Source organism: Pempheris klunzingeri, chromosome 22 (genome assembly GCF_042242105.1).
Source record: "Pempheris klunzingeri isolate RE-2024b chromosome 22, fPemKlu1.hap1, whole genome shotgun sequence".
In the NCBI taxonomy this organism is placed as follows: domain Eukaryota; kingdom Metazoa; phylum Chordata; class Actinopteri; order Acropomatiformes; family Pempheridae; genus Pempheris; species Pempheris klunzingeri.
In genome coordinates, this window is record NC_092033.1 from 8,466,344 (window position 1) to 8,481,765 (window position 15,422).

Genomic DNA, 15,422 nt, shown 5'->3' on the forward strand with positions numbered 1-15,422 from the left:
CATCCGTCCCTTCTCCTCCCTCTCCCCGTCAGTCAGAATAATTTTTCCACGGGCTGCTTTTTTTTCCCAGCAGAATGATGAGCTGCTAATGGTATTATATTCGCTCACTTCAGCACACAGTGTGTCATACAACACACACACACACAACATGACTGTGCACATGTATGTGAGAGGACAGAAAAAGCAGAGAGACACATGGTCAGACAGATTAGTGAGCTCAGTATTATTAAAGTTTTACTCTCCTCTAATCCTCACACTCTCACTCATGCACATACACACATACTTACAAACACACATACTCTCAGTGGGGTACACCCTGTGAGAGGGGCAGGCAGTGTGAGATAAACTGATCACACAGCAGTACAATATGCTGAAAGTGATTATGTGTGCGTGTGTGTGTGTGTGTGTGTGTGTGTGTGTGTGTGTTTGTGAGAGATAGTGAGTGAAAGAGAGAGATGATGATGTGCAACAGCAGTCAGAAAGCAGATATTAACTCACACTGGAGACGACGGCAGAAAGGAGAAGAAGATATTTTCCACTATAGAGAACCATCTGGGACAGTACAGTCAATGCATCGTGTGCTTGTGTGTGTGTGTGTGTGTGTAGGCCTATGTATGGACTGTATGTATAATCAAAGTAAAGTTTGCTTGTGACTTTTAGGTTCTCTGCTGTTAGAAATCGAAGAAACCCTCTGAAATCAATCCCAGACTTTCGAGAAAACGGGGAAAATATAGTTGCATCCAAGTAATGAAATGCTCCAAATTGAAACCACAGTGGTATTTCCATAAGGCAGAGCTGCATCTGATACCGAGTGACTTCACCGCTGATGAATGTAAAGAACACCTCCTTGGGCACTACTGCTGCATTCAAAGCGCACAGCTCCTAAATATTTGCAGACATATCTTGTGTTGTTGTTTAGTAAATGCCTTTGTTTTAACATCACCTTCAGGGCATTCTGGTTTTATTCTAACTGCAATAAAGATAATAAAGTTTATGCGTATAGCGCTCAGCTAAACAAATATGGCAACACGCTTGATTGAAAACAGACAGGGACAAAATTACAGGGACAAAACCAGCAAACTGCAAAATCAATAGCTTATAACAAGTCATAACATAAGATTCTAAAATGGAGACCAATATAAAGAATTAGGTATTAAACAAAAGTAAAATTGCTGAAAATATGATGAAAGGTTTAAAGATTTAAGATTTAGAGATTTAAATTTAAATGTGACAGGTACAAAGCCATTTAACTGCTATGATGGTTAGTTTGGTGGACCTGGACTGTGTTAGTGTAAGTGACCTGCAAGCTGTGTTGTGTTGTGTTGCAAGCTAATGCTATCTGCTAAAGGCTAGGTCAGATGCTAGCTTAGCAAGCACGTTTTCTAACTTATTAACTTATTAACTCCAAGCCTGTTGTGAAATGTACCTAAGTTTAAATGCATACAGGTGCTCATGTACTATACTTAAATACACTTTTTCCAAGTTCTTGTACTTTACGTAAGTATTCTTACAAAACTACCTCTACTACAACACAACTTGTTTAGAGACAGATAGAACCTACTCACGTTATTTAACAGCCGGCTTAGTGGTTAGCTACTTTTCAGATCAATATTTACATCCAAAAATGTGCAAAAATAAATGATGTTATGTTATTTATATTATCTATCAAACAACCCATTAGTGTAGAAAGTAATTAGCCCAACTACCACAAGGTGCAAACATTTGAAATGCTGCACAGGTAACAATCATTCAGTAATTACAGGAGCCGCTCAGCTTCATGAAAGGCCTGTTTTTATGCAGTGTACAGAGTGTTATACAACATGAAAAAGAAATCTGTAAAGAATGAAACTAATCATGGCTCAATTCAGTAGCTGCTTTGGTTTCAGGGTCCTCCATCGCTTTGTTCGTCACTTTTTCATGGCCGTGTTAATGTTATAAGTAACACCTGTGCTTTCCTACTATACTATAACAGGTCACCACTTCTGCTTTTAATTGAGCACATTTTGCTGATGACACCTCTGTATTTTTATTTGATGTTAAGCGACAATTTCAGTGCATCATTTTTACTCAATAGAGTGTTTTTTGAGTTATTATATGTTTTTACTTAACTAAAGGATCTGAATGCGTCTTTCACCACAACACATTAAGTTGAACTAGGAAGATGCCAAACGTTTACTGGCACCTTTGGATAGTTTCTTTCACCAGCCAGATTGTGCAGCTAAAGCAAAAACACCTGATGATATGTGAGCAGTGATGGGTGGACAAGTCAAAGACTGCAAGCTAGACGCATATTTTGGGCCACTTAGCTGCTGAGCAAGTGCGTCTCAGACTGAAATCTCACTTTTTATATGATAAATGTTACTGTATGAGCACCTTCATAATAACTTTATTTATATGGCACAAAACAAAGCAACAAAGTGCTTTTTGGCTGGTTGAACCAGCCTCAAAACATTTCAGGGCCGCAATGAGGCAAATTAAATCACACAATTATCAGTGGACATGATGTGAAATAAAACATTGTGCTAGCATTAATTTTTAAGATAAATTCTGAGAAGTGAATTAAAAGACGTCACTGATTCTGCAAGCGTCAGGTACTCGGGCAGGGAGTCCAAATCTTGTTCATGTGACTGTAAACATGGAACATGTTTAGTTAGATGCTTCTGGGATGTATGTATGTGCACACGATATAGTTACAACTCTGATGTAATGTTCCCGCATACCTTGATCCACTGCGAGTTCGTATGTAGAAATGTAGAAACTTAAAGCCTTGAACTGAGAGGAATGGGATTTCAGCGGATATTGTAACCGCCCTGTAATCGTACTAAGCATACGGGATAAGTCTATCACTCCCCGCCTCCTCTCTCTAACCCCTGCACGGCTCTTCTCACTTTTTCCTCTTTCTCTCTGTCTCCTTATCTGCGTTGTAGCAGCACAGGTTGGATTAACTTTACAGGGGTTCTTAAAGTTTTGTATTCTTTTTCTCCCAAAAGTGGCTGTGCATTTATAGGATTTTGCAAATTTGACATTGGGAATTGCATTTGTTCAAGATTTAGAACTTACTTTGGCTATTATGCGAAAACAAAATCTGTTCTGTCAGTTTTGTTGAAATGCTTCGATAACATCTGCGGCTGGGAATTCTTAGTTTCAGAAACTTACAGTAGTTTCCACAAAGCAGTGCTGGTCTTTAATTTGATTAGTTTTGTGTTATTCACAATTACTGACACGAAAATAACACAGATGTTCGATGTCTTAAACCTGAGTGTGTAATCTACTACGGGATGAGAGCATTTGTTGAATACTTGTTCAGACATCAGAGGGATGGAGGGGGGGGGGCTGAGAGGATATTAGTATAACTGTCTTTAATCTGGCTAAGCATACAGTATGGATAATCTGCTCTCTCTTACAGCAGTTTTACTCATTTAGTCTTATTCCTTCAATTTGTCTGGGTGATATAACTATGTAATCTCACCAAGATTATTGTAATTCTGTCATTTCTCTCTAACGCTCCTCTTTTCTTTTATTCCACTATGAATAGTTAATAATATGTTGTTTGCAGTCTTTGAAGTCTTTTTATTGAATGTGTATTCTTTCACTTCCTTTATTTCTCAAATAACATTTTATAAGATTTCTGAACTTTTGACTGCATGTTGAACTTTGGTTTATGGGGGATTTTTTTTCTTTTTGTAGTTTTAAAAGTTACGAAGTTGCAGGGAAATTAACGAATATTTTAAATATTTGCTTTCCTACAGTAATCCCTTAAAGTTTGGACAAAGGACTTGGTACAACTGCATATTTTTTTGTTTCCAATTCTTTTAAAACTGTAGTTAAAAAAATGTAACCACGGTAAAGAGCTTTGAGATAAAATGGCCACTGTGTTACGTTAACGCAGAGAATGATCTTAACAGTGGTGAGTGGTGTAGTGTGTGTGTTGACACGAAGTGAATGGACTGCATAACCTACACAATATGCTGAGGAACTAAACAGCACACAGTTAGCTCTGTTGTACTTGCTTGACAGATGGGAGTATATTAGTCATCGGCCTATTCTACAGGGAGACGCTTCAGTGTCTGAAAAATATACAGGATTTGCTAACTGATAATGTCAACAATTCAAACACCCTGAAGCCTCCAAAGTAAACTACCAAACTGTAGAATATTGAAACACTGTTTCAACTTCAAGGAGGCATGTGTGATGTAGCCTATTAAATCAACAAGCGAATCACTTACTGACTCCAAGTGATTTAAGAGCTTACTGACAGTTGTGTTGTTTGCTAAATCCGCTCTCTTCTCTTCCCCTTCCCACTTCTCTCCGCTCCAGGCTCCGACTACTCTCCACCTCCACCCCTTCCTCGCAATCCTCCTCCCCCTGGCCTGACCAACGAGCACAGTGGCGGAGGTAGCCATGGCGACCATGGAGGAGGAGGAGGGGGCGGGGTCAACCACGGTGTGGGTGTGGTGGGCCTGGCTCCGGAGCACATCCCCACGCCAGGGGCGGCCCTGAGCTGGCAGGCGGCCATCGACGCTGCGCGGCAGGCGAAGATGATGGGCAACGCCGCATCGGGCGGAGGGGCGGGGCTTGGGTCGGGAGGGGGCGGGCCCATCTCCACGGCCAGCTCCACGCAAAGGAAGAGACAACATTACAGCTCCAAGCCCAAGAAACAGACAACGACGACAGCCACAAGGCCGCCACGGGCCCTACTCTGTCTCACGCTCAAGAACCCCATCCGCAGGGCCTGCATCAGCATCGTAGAGTGGAAGTATCCTTTAACTAACCACAAATGGAGATTCGTATACTGTTGAATAACATGTTTTTAAAAGTTGACACCTGACCTTCTTAACTGATTCACTTTTGATGGGTAGCGTGAAGGAAACCTGTCCAGAACCTGTCCTCTTAAGGCCGTAGCTTTCTGCGTTAAATGCTTTGCTATAGGTTGGCCTCATTTAGAATTTAAGGAGATGGAGACACCTACCATAATCTTAACTGAGAACAGCAAGTGTAGGAGGACTAATGCCGAAAATGCAAAGGGTTCGGCACTGGTGCTGCCTAAAATGGAGAAAATAAAGTTTACTATGAAGATCAATACTGTATTTGTTGCAGCCACATTGCATCCCTCAAATGGGGAATGGATGTATGGATCCTGGATGCATTGATGCATGTAGAAAAAAATTATAGCAAGGATAAGAAATGAGGGCATACGTGATGCAGGGTGTAAACAGGTTGAGGATGCACCACACTTTTGTTTCCCTCTTTCCAGTCGTCCCGTTTCTTTCTGTCTTAAGCAAACTCTTCTCTCCTACGTCTCGGTGTGATTCTCTCACCTTAATCCTTTCTCTGCTGCCTCTGTCTATCCCTGTTCTTCTCTCTCTTCTTCTACTCTCCCCCTTTCATCTTGCATTCTTTTCTCACGGGAGGATAAAACAAATTGTGTCATTTTCATCCCTCCTTCACACCTCTCCCCAGCACATGTCTCTCCCCCTAGCTCTTTCGAACTGCCTTCATCCTCTCTCCCCCAGGTCCACCCATGCCTCTGTTCCTCCTCCACTCCCTCCACCCTCCACCTCCCTCTCATCATTTATTATCCGTCTCTCCCTCCCTCTCTCCAACCAAATCCTTTTATTCCTGCTGTTCCTCCACCCGTCCTCCCTTTCTACCCGTCCTCTCCTCTGGAGTTTTTTCCCCTGTTTTTTAAGCTGCCGAACATAATGACTTGGTTTTCCCTCAGGGTGAGAAAAAGGGAGAAAGGGAGAGAGACAGAAATGGTCAGTGTCACAGTCAAAGTGATCTATAATAGGAGAGAGTCCGCATGAGCATGAACCCAGCAAGAGCACAGTTGCACATCGTCCTGAGAGGGAGAGAAGGAGAGGAAGAGGAGGGGTCGGGGAAATGAGAAGGGCAGGGATGTGGGCAGGACGTGGATGTCGACGACGGGAGAGATGATGGAGCTGAGTAACTGAGGAGGGAGGGAGGGAGGGAGGGATCGAGGGGAGGATGGGAAAGGTAAACAAGAAAAATGACAGAGCAGGGGGAAGGTAAATAATAAGTGAGGGGAGGAGAAGATAGGGGGATCATGAGAGAGGAGAGGAGAGGAGAGGAGAGAAGCAGAAGGCAGAGCGAACGTGTGAGGAAAGAGAAGATGAGTTAGAAGTAGTGTGTGCTTTTATGTGTGTGTTTGAACAGGGTTGTATTAGGGAATTATCACTATCAAGTATATCAGAGTTGAAAACATTGTAGGCTTTAATGAGCAAAAGTACTATGGAAAAACACTGTTTGTTATAATGGTGCACCACACATACAGCAGGCCCTACCCACATCACATCATACACTCCAGGACTGGATTGCAACCTCACGTGTGACTAATTAGCAAAATGTGTTTCAATCAAGCCAGAAAGTGACTTCTGTGTTTCTGTTGTATTTGTTCCTGCAGCCATCACATTCTCACAGCAGTAGGATTTTTTCTTTTTTTAAATATCCAGTGATGAATGATGGCATAATAATCTCTGACATTCTCATGAACCTGTATATTTATCAAGGAAATGCAAAATGAATGTTTAGTTGTATTTGGTCCTGCAATTGTTTTGATGGTTTTGCTCAGTTTAATGCGAAAAACCACCATTTCATGCATATCACTCAAACAAGAGACATATTTTCTTAAAAACAACTTCAAATTTTCCATGGGAACAGCCTTATCTTTTTAAGTGTGAGTGATCTGATCACCTTGTGTATATATAGGAATTACTAAAAGTCGTTATACCAATAGATGACCTCAAACTATCCTTTCCTGCTGTGCTTACGTTGTTCAAAAAGAAAATGAATGGAAACAAGCATGCATAAACCCTGGAACGATCTCACCCAATGACTGATGATAGTTCAGATCATTACCCACAGTTCCCAGCATCTTACATTTAAGCAGCTCTGAGGTCAGGGAAGGCAGAGACAGAAAGGTGAGGCAATCAGACGAGTGACGGAAAGATGAGGGACATTAAAGTGGACTCTTGGGGAGAATGAGCGACCAACAAGAGAGGAGGAAGTAAACAGCACGGAGTCTGAGAAAAAGAAACATGGGAGGAGCAGAACAGTAGCGCAATGACAGTTAATTTTGTCCTTGTCTAGTTTCAAAAGTCCCCATCAAACTGTCTATCTCTCTGCCTGCTTGTCTATTTAAACATTCTACTTTGGGATGTCCTTCATAGCTGCGGTGTGGACCTGCTTAAATGCAGTTTGAACATTAGTCTGTGAGTGAGTGTGCTTTCTACTGTTTGCTCTGTGTGTGTGTGTGTGTAGTTATGCATTCATGTGTTGTTTTTATTCTATAGGCCTTCTGTGTGTGTGTGTGTGTGTGTGTGCGTCTCGCATTCTGTGAGTACCTCAGTCTCTCGAGATAGCAGATCCGAAATCTTCCTCTCTCCCCCCTCTGTTACCATGACAACAGCTACTGCTCTCAACAGGTCGATGGGGCCTGTCTAAGCTCACACATAGACATGCACGCGAACGCACACATAAACACTCCTGAAGAGCACACACATGCTTACACACAGACAATGAAGGACTGAAACACGCACAGAGACACGGCCCTCTTACATGCTGTGTAATTATAGTATTTAAGCATTACCTGCACACTGCAAGGTCAGCTTGAGAGACAAGGAGAGAGTGGGGGCCGCTGTACGTCTAACTACTATGTTCTCTATGTGAAATCACACTAAGTGGTAGTTTTGAAAAGGTTTCATGGAGTTCATTTATACACACACACACACACACACTTCTTTCTGGCTAACATATTGCATCAGGTTTCATTAGGGGTTACACTGTTTGTATGCATTTTCAACTCAGTCAGGAAAAGAGATAAATATTCGCCACATAATACAGAAGTGTTGAGCTCGCTCTCCCAGATAATATCAGTATATCCCTGGTTTCTTATTGGGGTTTGTTAAGATAAGAGATTATCTGTGTTATTGTGAGTCACATGTGGTGTTTATGTGAGGCAACTGCTGATTGCAGAGTATTTCAGAAAATAACAGCATCCCGGTGTGTATGTGGATGCAATCCCAGTGTGACAATTTGTCGTAAGCATATACAGTGAGCTTGTTAAATTGCTGAATGTATGTGTTAAATTCCAAAATGCCTCCGACAGAAGCACCCTGATGAATACTACGTCGTGTCACCTGTGAAACCTGCTGATTTCAATTTTATTTTATTTATTGCTGGTTTTTAGAGCCGTCAGAGTAAATCCCTTCAATTAGCTTTGGTCCTTGTCAATAACATTTCATTGCTCCTATGCTGTTAAAGATGGATAGTTGCTATTGCTTTGCTGATTATGTATGTCATCAATAGACTTGGTATTTGGTTTGATTCTTCACTCAGATGCCCAGAATTTCCTCTAAGTGTTGTTTCGCTCTCAACAGCACAGCAGACAGCAGATTTATTATCATGTTGATGGAAGCAGACCTCAAGGGTTTTTTTAAATTATGGGTCAGGAACCCAGAGTGAGTCACAGGCCTGTTTTTCTGTGGGTCCCCGCGTGTCTGGAGTGTGTTTTAATGAGCCCCTGGTACAAGGGTGAGTGATTAACTCTGATGCATTTTGGTCCCATGCTGAATGAGCGGAATGATCTTGTGGCCGATGATGTTAAAGGGTCAATCCTTAATCCAAACATAAACTAAGTGTTAGCACCATAATAAGATTTTTTTTTTCTCTCCCTGTCGCTCTTTTCTCTGTCCGCAGGGCCATTCCTAAAAAAAACAGTAGTTAAAGCTCTAAAATGGATGGCAGGTCTGTTTCTGGAAGGGCCACACAGCAAGAATGCCGGTGCGATTACATGTAGTAAAAGGTTGTTAAAGTTGTTAAGTTCACTCCTTACTCCAACTGGAACTTGGTTATTTATTTGCTAAGACAGTTCCGTTACTCTCCTGCCATTCAAGCCTATTAGAAAGCATTCTGGGTAATTTCAAGGTATTAATGAGCATCTGTAAAAAAAGAAATGTCTGTCAGTACTAACATAATAATAATCACCAATGTGGTTTTCAGCAAAGATGGTATAGTCACTCAGCTTTAGAACATTACAGCAGCTAAAAATGCTGTTTATGTTATTGTAGAAGGAAGGAAGGAAGGAAGGAAGGAAGGACGGAAGGAAGGAAGGAAGGATTGGAAGACGAGAGCAGAGGGGAGCAAAAGGAGGTGGTGGGACGTTACACCAGTGGCAGTTAGTAATTGTGTTGATGAAAACCAGACCTCCTTTATCTCTCTTTCACATTCTCTCCCTCCCTCTCTCACTCTCCCTCCACTCTTGATTCTCTCTCACTTTCTGTCTCTCCCTCTCTCACTCTGAGGCCAAAAATAATGAGGTCACTCCCCTCTCAAGGACCGTTCCATATAAAAACGCTCTGTGTCTCTCCTCTCCCTCGTTCCATCTCGCTCTCACTCGTTCTCTGTCCACATCCTGTCTTCCACACGACAGGCCTGCTCCTCGCCGCACCCATATTAGGACATGCACTGTCTCTCTAACCCCCCTTGCACACACAAAGAGGTTCCTAAGTGACCCAATATGTCTTATTGTTAACGAAAAGGCAAACTCAACAGCTTTGATCTCTTTCATTGTGTACACTGCTTGTGCACTCCGTTACGTGAGTGTATATATACCTCTGCTTATGTAAGGATGAATTAGCTTGTTTAAAAATACCCTTGTTAAAATAACATGCCTGATATGAAGAGTTTTTTTTTTTTTGTTTGGGAAGGTCAGAAGTCAGAGTCTGTATTGAATTTTGTATTGTGTTCTAAAGGTTTTCACAGATCATTGAAAAACTACCTGAACCTGACTTGTATCGTCTCTTATTATAGAAAAGGGACCCAATCCAAAGGGGACCTGAGGACAGGCAGATTTGTTCTGGAATAGACCCCCCGGGTAATTAGACCCAATCCAAAATGTGGTTTGGCCAAACAGACCCAGGGAGATAACACCAATTAACAAACAGCCATGATCAAAAAGAGTAGGAGATCTTGCCTCAAAAATCTAATTTTTTTCCTCCTGCAATGCTCAGCACTGAAAATCCAGTAAGATGCATATATAGATGCGGTTATAGAATGGGACACATGAGAATAAAAACTATTTTGACTGGTCCTCAGTTGAATGTTTAGAAAGGAAGTTGACCTTTAATCTGAAATGTGTGAATGTCTCTATACTTGTGTGTTGTGTTCTCCATACTGGTTTGTATATTCCTTAACCCTCCTCTCAGACCATTTGAGATCATCATCCTGATGACCATTTTTGCCAACTGTGTGGCCTTAGCCGTCTACATCCCCTTCCCAGAGGATGACTCGAACGCCACTAACTCCAACCTGGTGAGTAATCTACCATATAGAAACTGCTTTACAGTTAAATAAGCTCGCTTGCTGTGAAGTCCAGTAGTTGCTGGTTTGAGTAACTACATGTCTCACAGGCTTTCTTGGGTTTTGTTGCTGTGGTCTCTCATCTGAGCTTCGTGTTATTACTGTAGGTGTGTTTGATTTATGGAGTATTTCATCTCCAGACGTTTATGTTAATTAGCACTACGGAGCAGCAGGCCATTTGCTCTTTTCCGGCTGATTCCACTGTGTGTGTGGTTTTCTGCCATGCATCTAAGAAACAGGAGCAGGATATGCTGTGTGACGCTGTGACTGGTTCATGAGGGTAAAATGCAAGAAGGCTGGAGTGAAAAGGGAGCAAGAAAAAATAAAGAAATGAAGTGTGGAGTAAGAGCGGATATGCCTTCTTTGAGCATCATTTGCTCATATCATTGATTGTTTGGATACAACAGAATTGTTGGTTATTGTGCTCTACTTTGGAGCTTAAGGAAAATGGATAGGGTTCAATTCAAGACTGAGGACTCTTGAGCTGCACCAAATAAAGCCATGTGAGTTGATTTGATTAAAGGGAAAGCATCATTTTCTCATGGACAAATGAACATATTTGGCTAAGGAGAATAGTTTTTGGAATTATGATCTCTTTTGGTGGACTGACTCAAGTTGTTTTGGTTCATTTTGTGGTTGCCAAAATGTTATCTAGTCTAATGTACTAAATGTTGCATAATTCGCTATTTTTCAAAGTAAAACAAAAATATCTTACAAAACAAAGACATCTGGTTCTCTGACTGCTTCTTGCCAAACCTCTGATCTAATTACCCTTAACCTGGCCGCTCACCAGGGTGTGAGTGTGTGTGTAAAGCAGCGTGTTGCTCTGTGTTTATATAAATCAATAATCATCCATCCATTAGCCATACCTGCTTATCCTTGAGGGTTGTGGGGAGCCGCTCCAAGCCTGACATGGGCAAGAGGCGGGGTACACCCTGAACAGATTGCCAGTCAATCACATGGCAAGTTTTTTATTTCCAATTGTGTGCGTGTGTGTATGTGCGAGAGCTTGCAGATGTATGCCAGTGTATTAGTGTTGACAGGACGCTAATCCCTCTGAGGTCATGTAACATCTGTCACTCTGCCTTTCTTTCGTTCCTTCTTTGCTCCTTTCTAAGAATGATTTTGCCTCATTCACTAATTCTTGTGAGCTCATGCTGTACTATCATATGTTTATTTGTCTTTTTTTCACCGTGTCTATTCATAAAGTGTGTTTGGGCTTACTGTACTGTATGTGACAAGAGAAATTACATCTATTTTTATGAGTTTATTAGTGTCTTTACCCTCTGATGTCTCCTTTAATGACGTAGTGTCAGAACAGGTAATTGAGTCAGTGGAAGAGTAAAGAGGGCTGAGGGAGAACAGCTGTTTTCATCTTCATAATCTGTGTCCATCACCCACTCTCTCTGCCTCTCCATAGCTCTCACTGAATTCTGTAGAACTGCTCCATACAGCAATTACAATACTTTCTAATGTGGCAAACCCAACGTAAGAATTTACAAATCAAGTCTCTGTGATCACGTTGCAGTTACTGATTAGACAATCTAAGACATCCTTTAGCTTCTTTACGCTCATTAGTTTAATATCTTTGAAAAGATTCCCCTTGTATTATCCAGCTTTCAAATCATGTCAAAAATGTTTAAATCACAGACGGAGAGCTAATGAGTCACCGAGCCCAGCAAAGGGAACTCAGTCAGTACTTAAAATGCAACTTCAGATGCGTCTTGAAAGCTTTGACCTCCAAAATAAGTTGTCCCCAATGAAAGCAGGTAGCACAGCTACTTGAGGTCATACAAAAATATAAAAGAAATGTGTAAAAAGGCACTTCTCATGTAATATATAGTCAATTATTGCATTTAAGAGAAATAATACTCACTCTTTAATCTACTTATTGTTTTTGCTGGACAGTCAAGGCTGGGTAATAAAAGCAAGTCTGACTGTCTTTCATTGTCTGTCAACACAAAGGACAATTTTAATGCAACTGTTTTTTGCAGTTTTGAAACACTATACAGCATGAGGGATTGGCATGGACACACACACACACACACACACACACACATACACTCTTACATGAAAAGTTTGGCCTGCTAAGTGAACCTATTTTCAGGTCTTCTATTCTTGAAGAGTTATTTGGGACACACACATGCACACACACACACGCATTCAAACACACACCCACAACCTACTCACCACCACTGCAGCTGTGGTCAATTAGTTTTATAACCTTCTGACAGACAGGAAACAGTTTGCAGATAGGCCAGAGGCTTAAATACTGTATACAGATGAAGTGTGTGTGTGCTTGTATGTGTATATGTGTGTATGTGTGTGTGTGTGTGTGTGTGTGTGTGTGTGTGTGAGTGTCCATATTTATTTGTAAGTGTACAAGTTAAAACACACACTTTTGTAGAGAATGAATGGGAAAGATGTAACGACAGTGGTTGTCAAATGTGTGAACCCACAAAGAACACGGCGTGCTCCTACATAATCATAAAGTGCAAAAAACAAAACAAAAAAAACAACTCCTTTATGTATGCAAAGTAAGAGTAAATATTGCCAGGATACCATGTTGCCCTAAAAAAAGTGAAATTAGTGGTAGCTCACGAGAAAGTATAGTTTCAATATGTGTCATTGCTCCACTAGACCAGTACTCAACTGGATTATGTCCCACACAAACATCCATAAGTCTCAAAACTATTGCACGATTTATTGTTTTGTTGCGAATATACGTGCAAAGCAAACACATCAAATTTAAGAACAATGTCTTCCTCTGACACTGCCAGAAGTGCAGCTTAAGTATGTTACACTGTATTTGCAATATGCAGTCACTTTACCAATTGCCTTAATTCAGTTCTTTTATTGTACTCTTAAGACAGTAATTAGACCCAAGACATCCAGAGTCCACATTACTCCCCACTGGTTAATCTTCCAGAGTGTCTATTATGATTTTCATACACTGACTTCTCAGTCATTTAGATGATGAGGTTTATCCAAAGTGACTGTTTTGTTTAGGGACACTCTAAAGGACTAACTGGCTCTTCATGCACATTTAGGAAGAATGAGCCTGTGACCTTAACTGTAGGAAATCATGCCAGTTGTATGAATACTGTCCATACACTATTAAAAGTTATTCATCATGCTGTCACCTCACTGAGGTTACACTCTCATTAAATGTAGAGTTCCACAGGAGGGTTTTAGATGTTTCCATCAAAGTACAGCCCTGTTTTTATTCCCACTCTTCTTCTGACCATTCCCTCCTGCACAATCGAGTTCCACTGATTTTGTTTCTTCCCCCGTTATTTTACTGTATAATATTAGTAAAGAATTGTATACCTGTTGCTGTAATAATGTTTTTACATTACAATCTCCCATTCAACTTCCTCTGCATTTAAACAAAACACTTTAATTAGATTTTTGTAGAACATCTGGCCAAATGATTGTCCTGTTATGAGCCTCCATAGCTTGTATACGTGTCAATGCCGATGCAAGTGAGCTCGGATTCAGTCTTGCTCACAGCAGAGACGTTTCATGTAAGAGGACTTGCTTCGTTTCTGATCTGTTCACATGGTGTTTATTCTTAATAAACCGGCAGTTATTTCGACATTCATACATAAAGGAACTAATTTCAGCAATTTTCATCCTGTGAATATCGTATCTTTTGACAGCCCACTCCCACCCGCAGAGAAGTTCAAACCACAAGCTCCTGCGAGATTGGGTCCCTCACCCTGAATCCCTTGTTATTTAACATTTTTGTCAACCTCCTCTATTGTTTAGTATTCCCATCATTTTGTAATTTGGGGTGACCTGCTGTGCTTAGACCCTGGTGGTTTTGATTCTTCATTTATGCAGTTTTTATTTCCTCCCATGCTGCCAGTTTTTATCATTTGCAAATAAAACTACAGACTTAAACAAAGTTTCATCTTTTCACGTAGAATAAGCTGCATCAGTGTCCTGACGATGCTCTTTATATTTACCCCAGACCCTATATGTGATCGTGCCTGAGTTTTAGAATCAATATGGCACCCCTCGCTGGATTTGCACAAGTCTTTCTTATGTAATACCAGAGATCTGTTGTATTGCTTCCAGTACAAGAATTCTATTTCTGTCTGCATCCCATAATGTGCAGCTTTGTCTCCTTGACGACATGCCCAATAATAGCAGCGGGAGAGGTTGTCATGGATATGGTAACCGTAGTGATGCTCCTCATCTGTCCTTGGTTACAGAGTGAAGACGGGTAGGAACCAAAGTGTGAGGAAGTCTCCTCTCTCAGGGATCAAATAAATGCTGCACTTTGGCCAGTTCACTTCATGAACAACGTTTATTGTCAAAGAAACGGTAAAAACTAGGTGGATTTTGTTTAAGAATGTGAAGCTTCAATGAAAAACTTCTGTTTACTCCCTTTGGCTGTTTTTGTTCTTCCACTCTGTTTCTCCCCTTCCCCCTTATTTTCTCCTTCATCACTTTCTCCCTCTCCCATCGTCCCTCCATCTAATCAGATCAATATGGATACTTTCAGATTGACACAGTAATGCTGTCATAACCAAGCAATTAGCTAATCAATACACCTGATTAGACACTGATTGATGGAGAGGCAAGAACACCCCCCCACACGCACACACACACACACACACACAAATACATACTTTTGACACCAAATCCCGTAAGCAGTAATGAGGCTTAATAGGATTCACAGTGACTGAGGTTTGCGATGATGAGATACTGCGTGTGCATATTCAGGTTTAGATGGTTTGTTTGATCTCTATACACTGTGTGTACATTTATATAGTGTCAGCCATGTTTGCACGTCATTCGTGAATGTGCGTTTACCCGACTTAATGGCTGCTCGCGGTCACTCACATGTGCGTGTGCGTGTACCAAAGGTAGGTGACAGGGTGTTTAGTGGTAGATGAATTAGCTGCTGGCTCTGCAGTGGGCATGTGAAACAAGCACCTTTGAGTCAATGAATCACCTTTTAAAGGTTAATGGACCCCATCACAACACACACACACACACACACCTCCTCTTCTAAGTGTTTTACCTTTATG

The 15,422-nt window shown here is 41.2% G+C and overlaps 1 protein-coding gene across 1 annotated transcript in view; it reads left to right on the top strand.

The window, feature by feature from the left end:
* The window catches only part of cacna1c (calcium channel, voltage-dependent, L type, alpha 1C subunit), a 172,594-nt gene that overhangs the window by 42,357 nt on the left and 114,815 nt on the right, over positions 1-15,422 (top strand). Inside the window, exons 2-3 of the mRNA XM_070853819.1 lie at positions 4,318-4,756; positions 10,227-10,332. Of these exons, the coding sequence (XP_070709920.1) occupies positions 4,318-4,756; positions 10,227-10,332 (545 nt within the window). The remainder of the gene's footprint in view (positions 1-4,317; positions 4,757-10,226; positions 10,333-15,422) is intronic.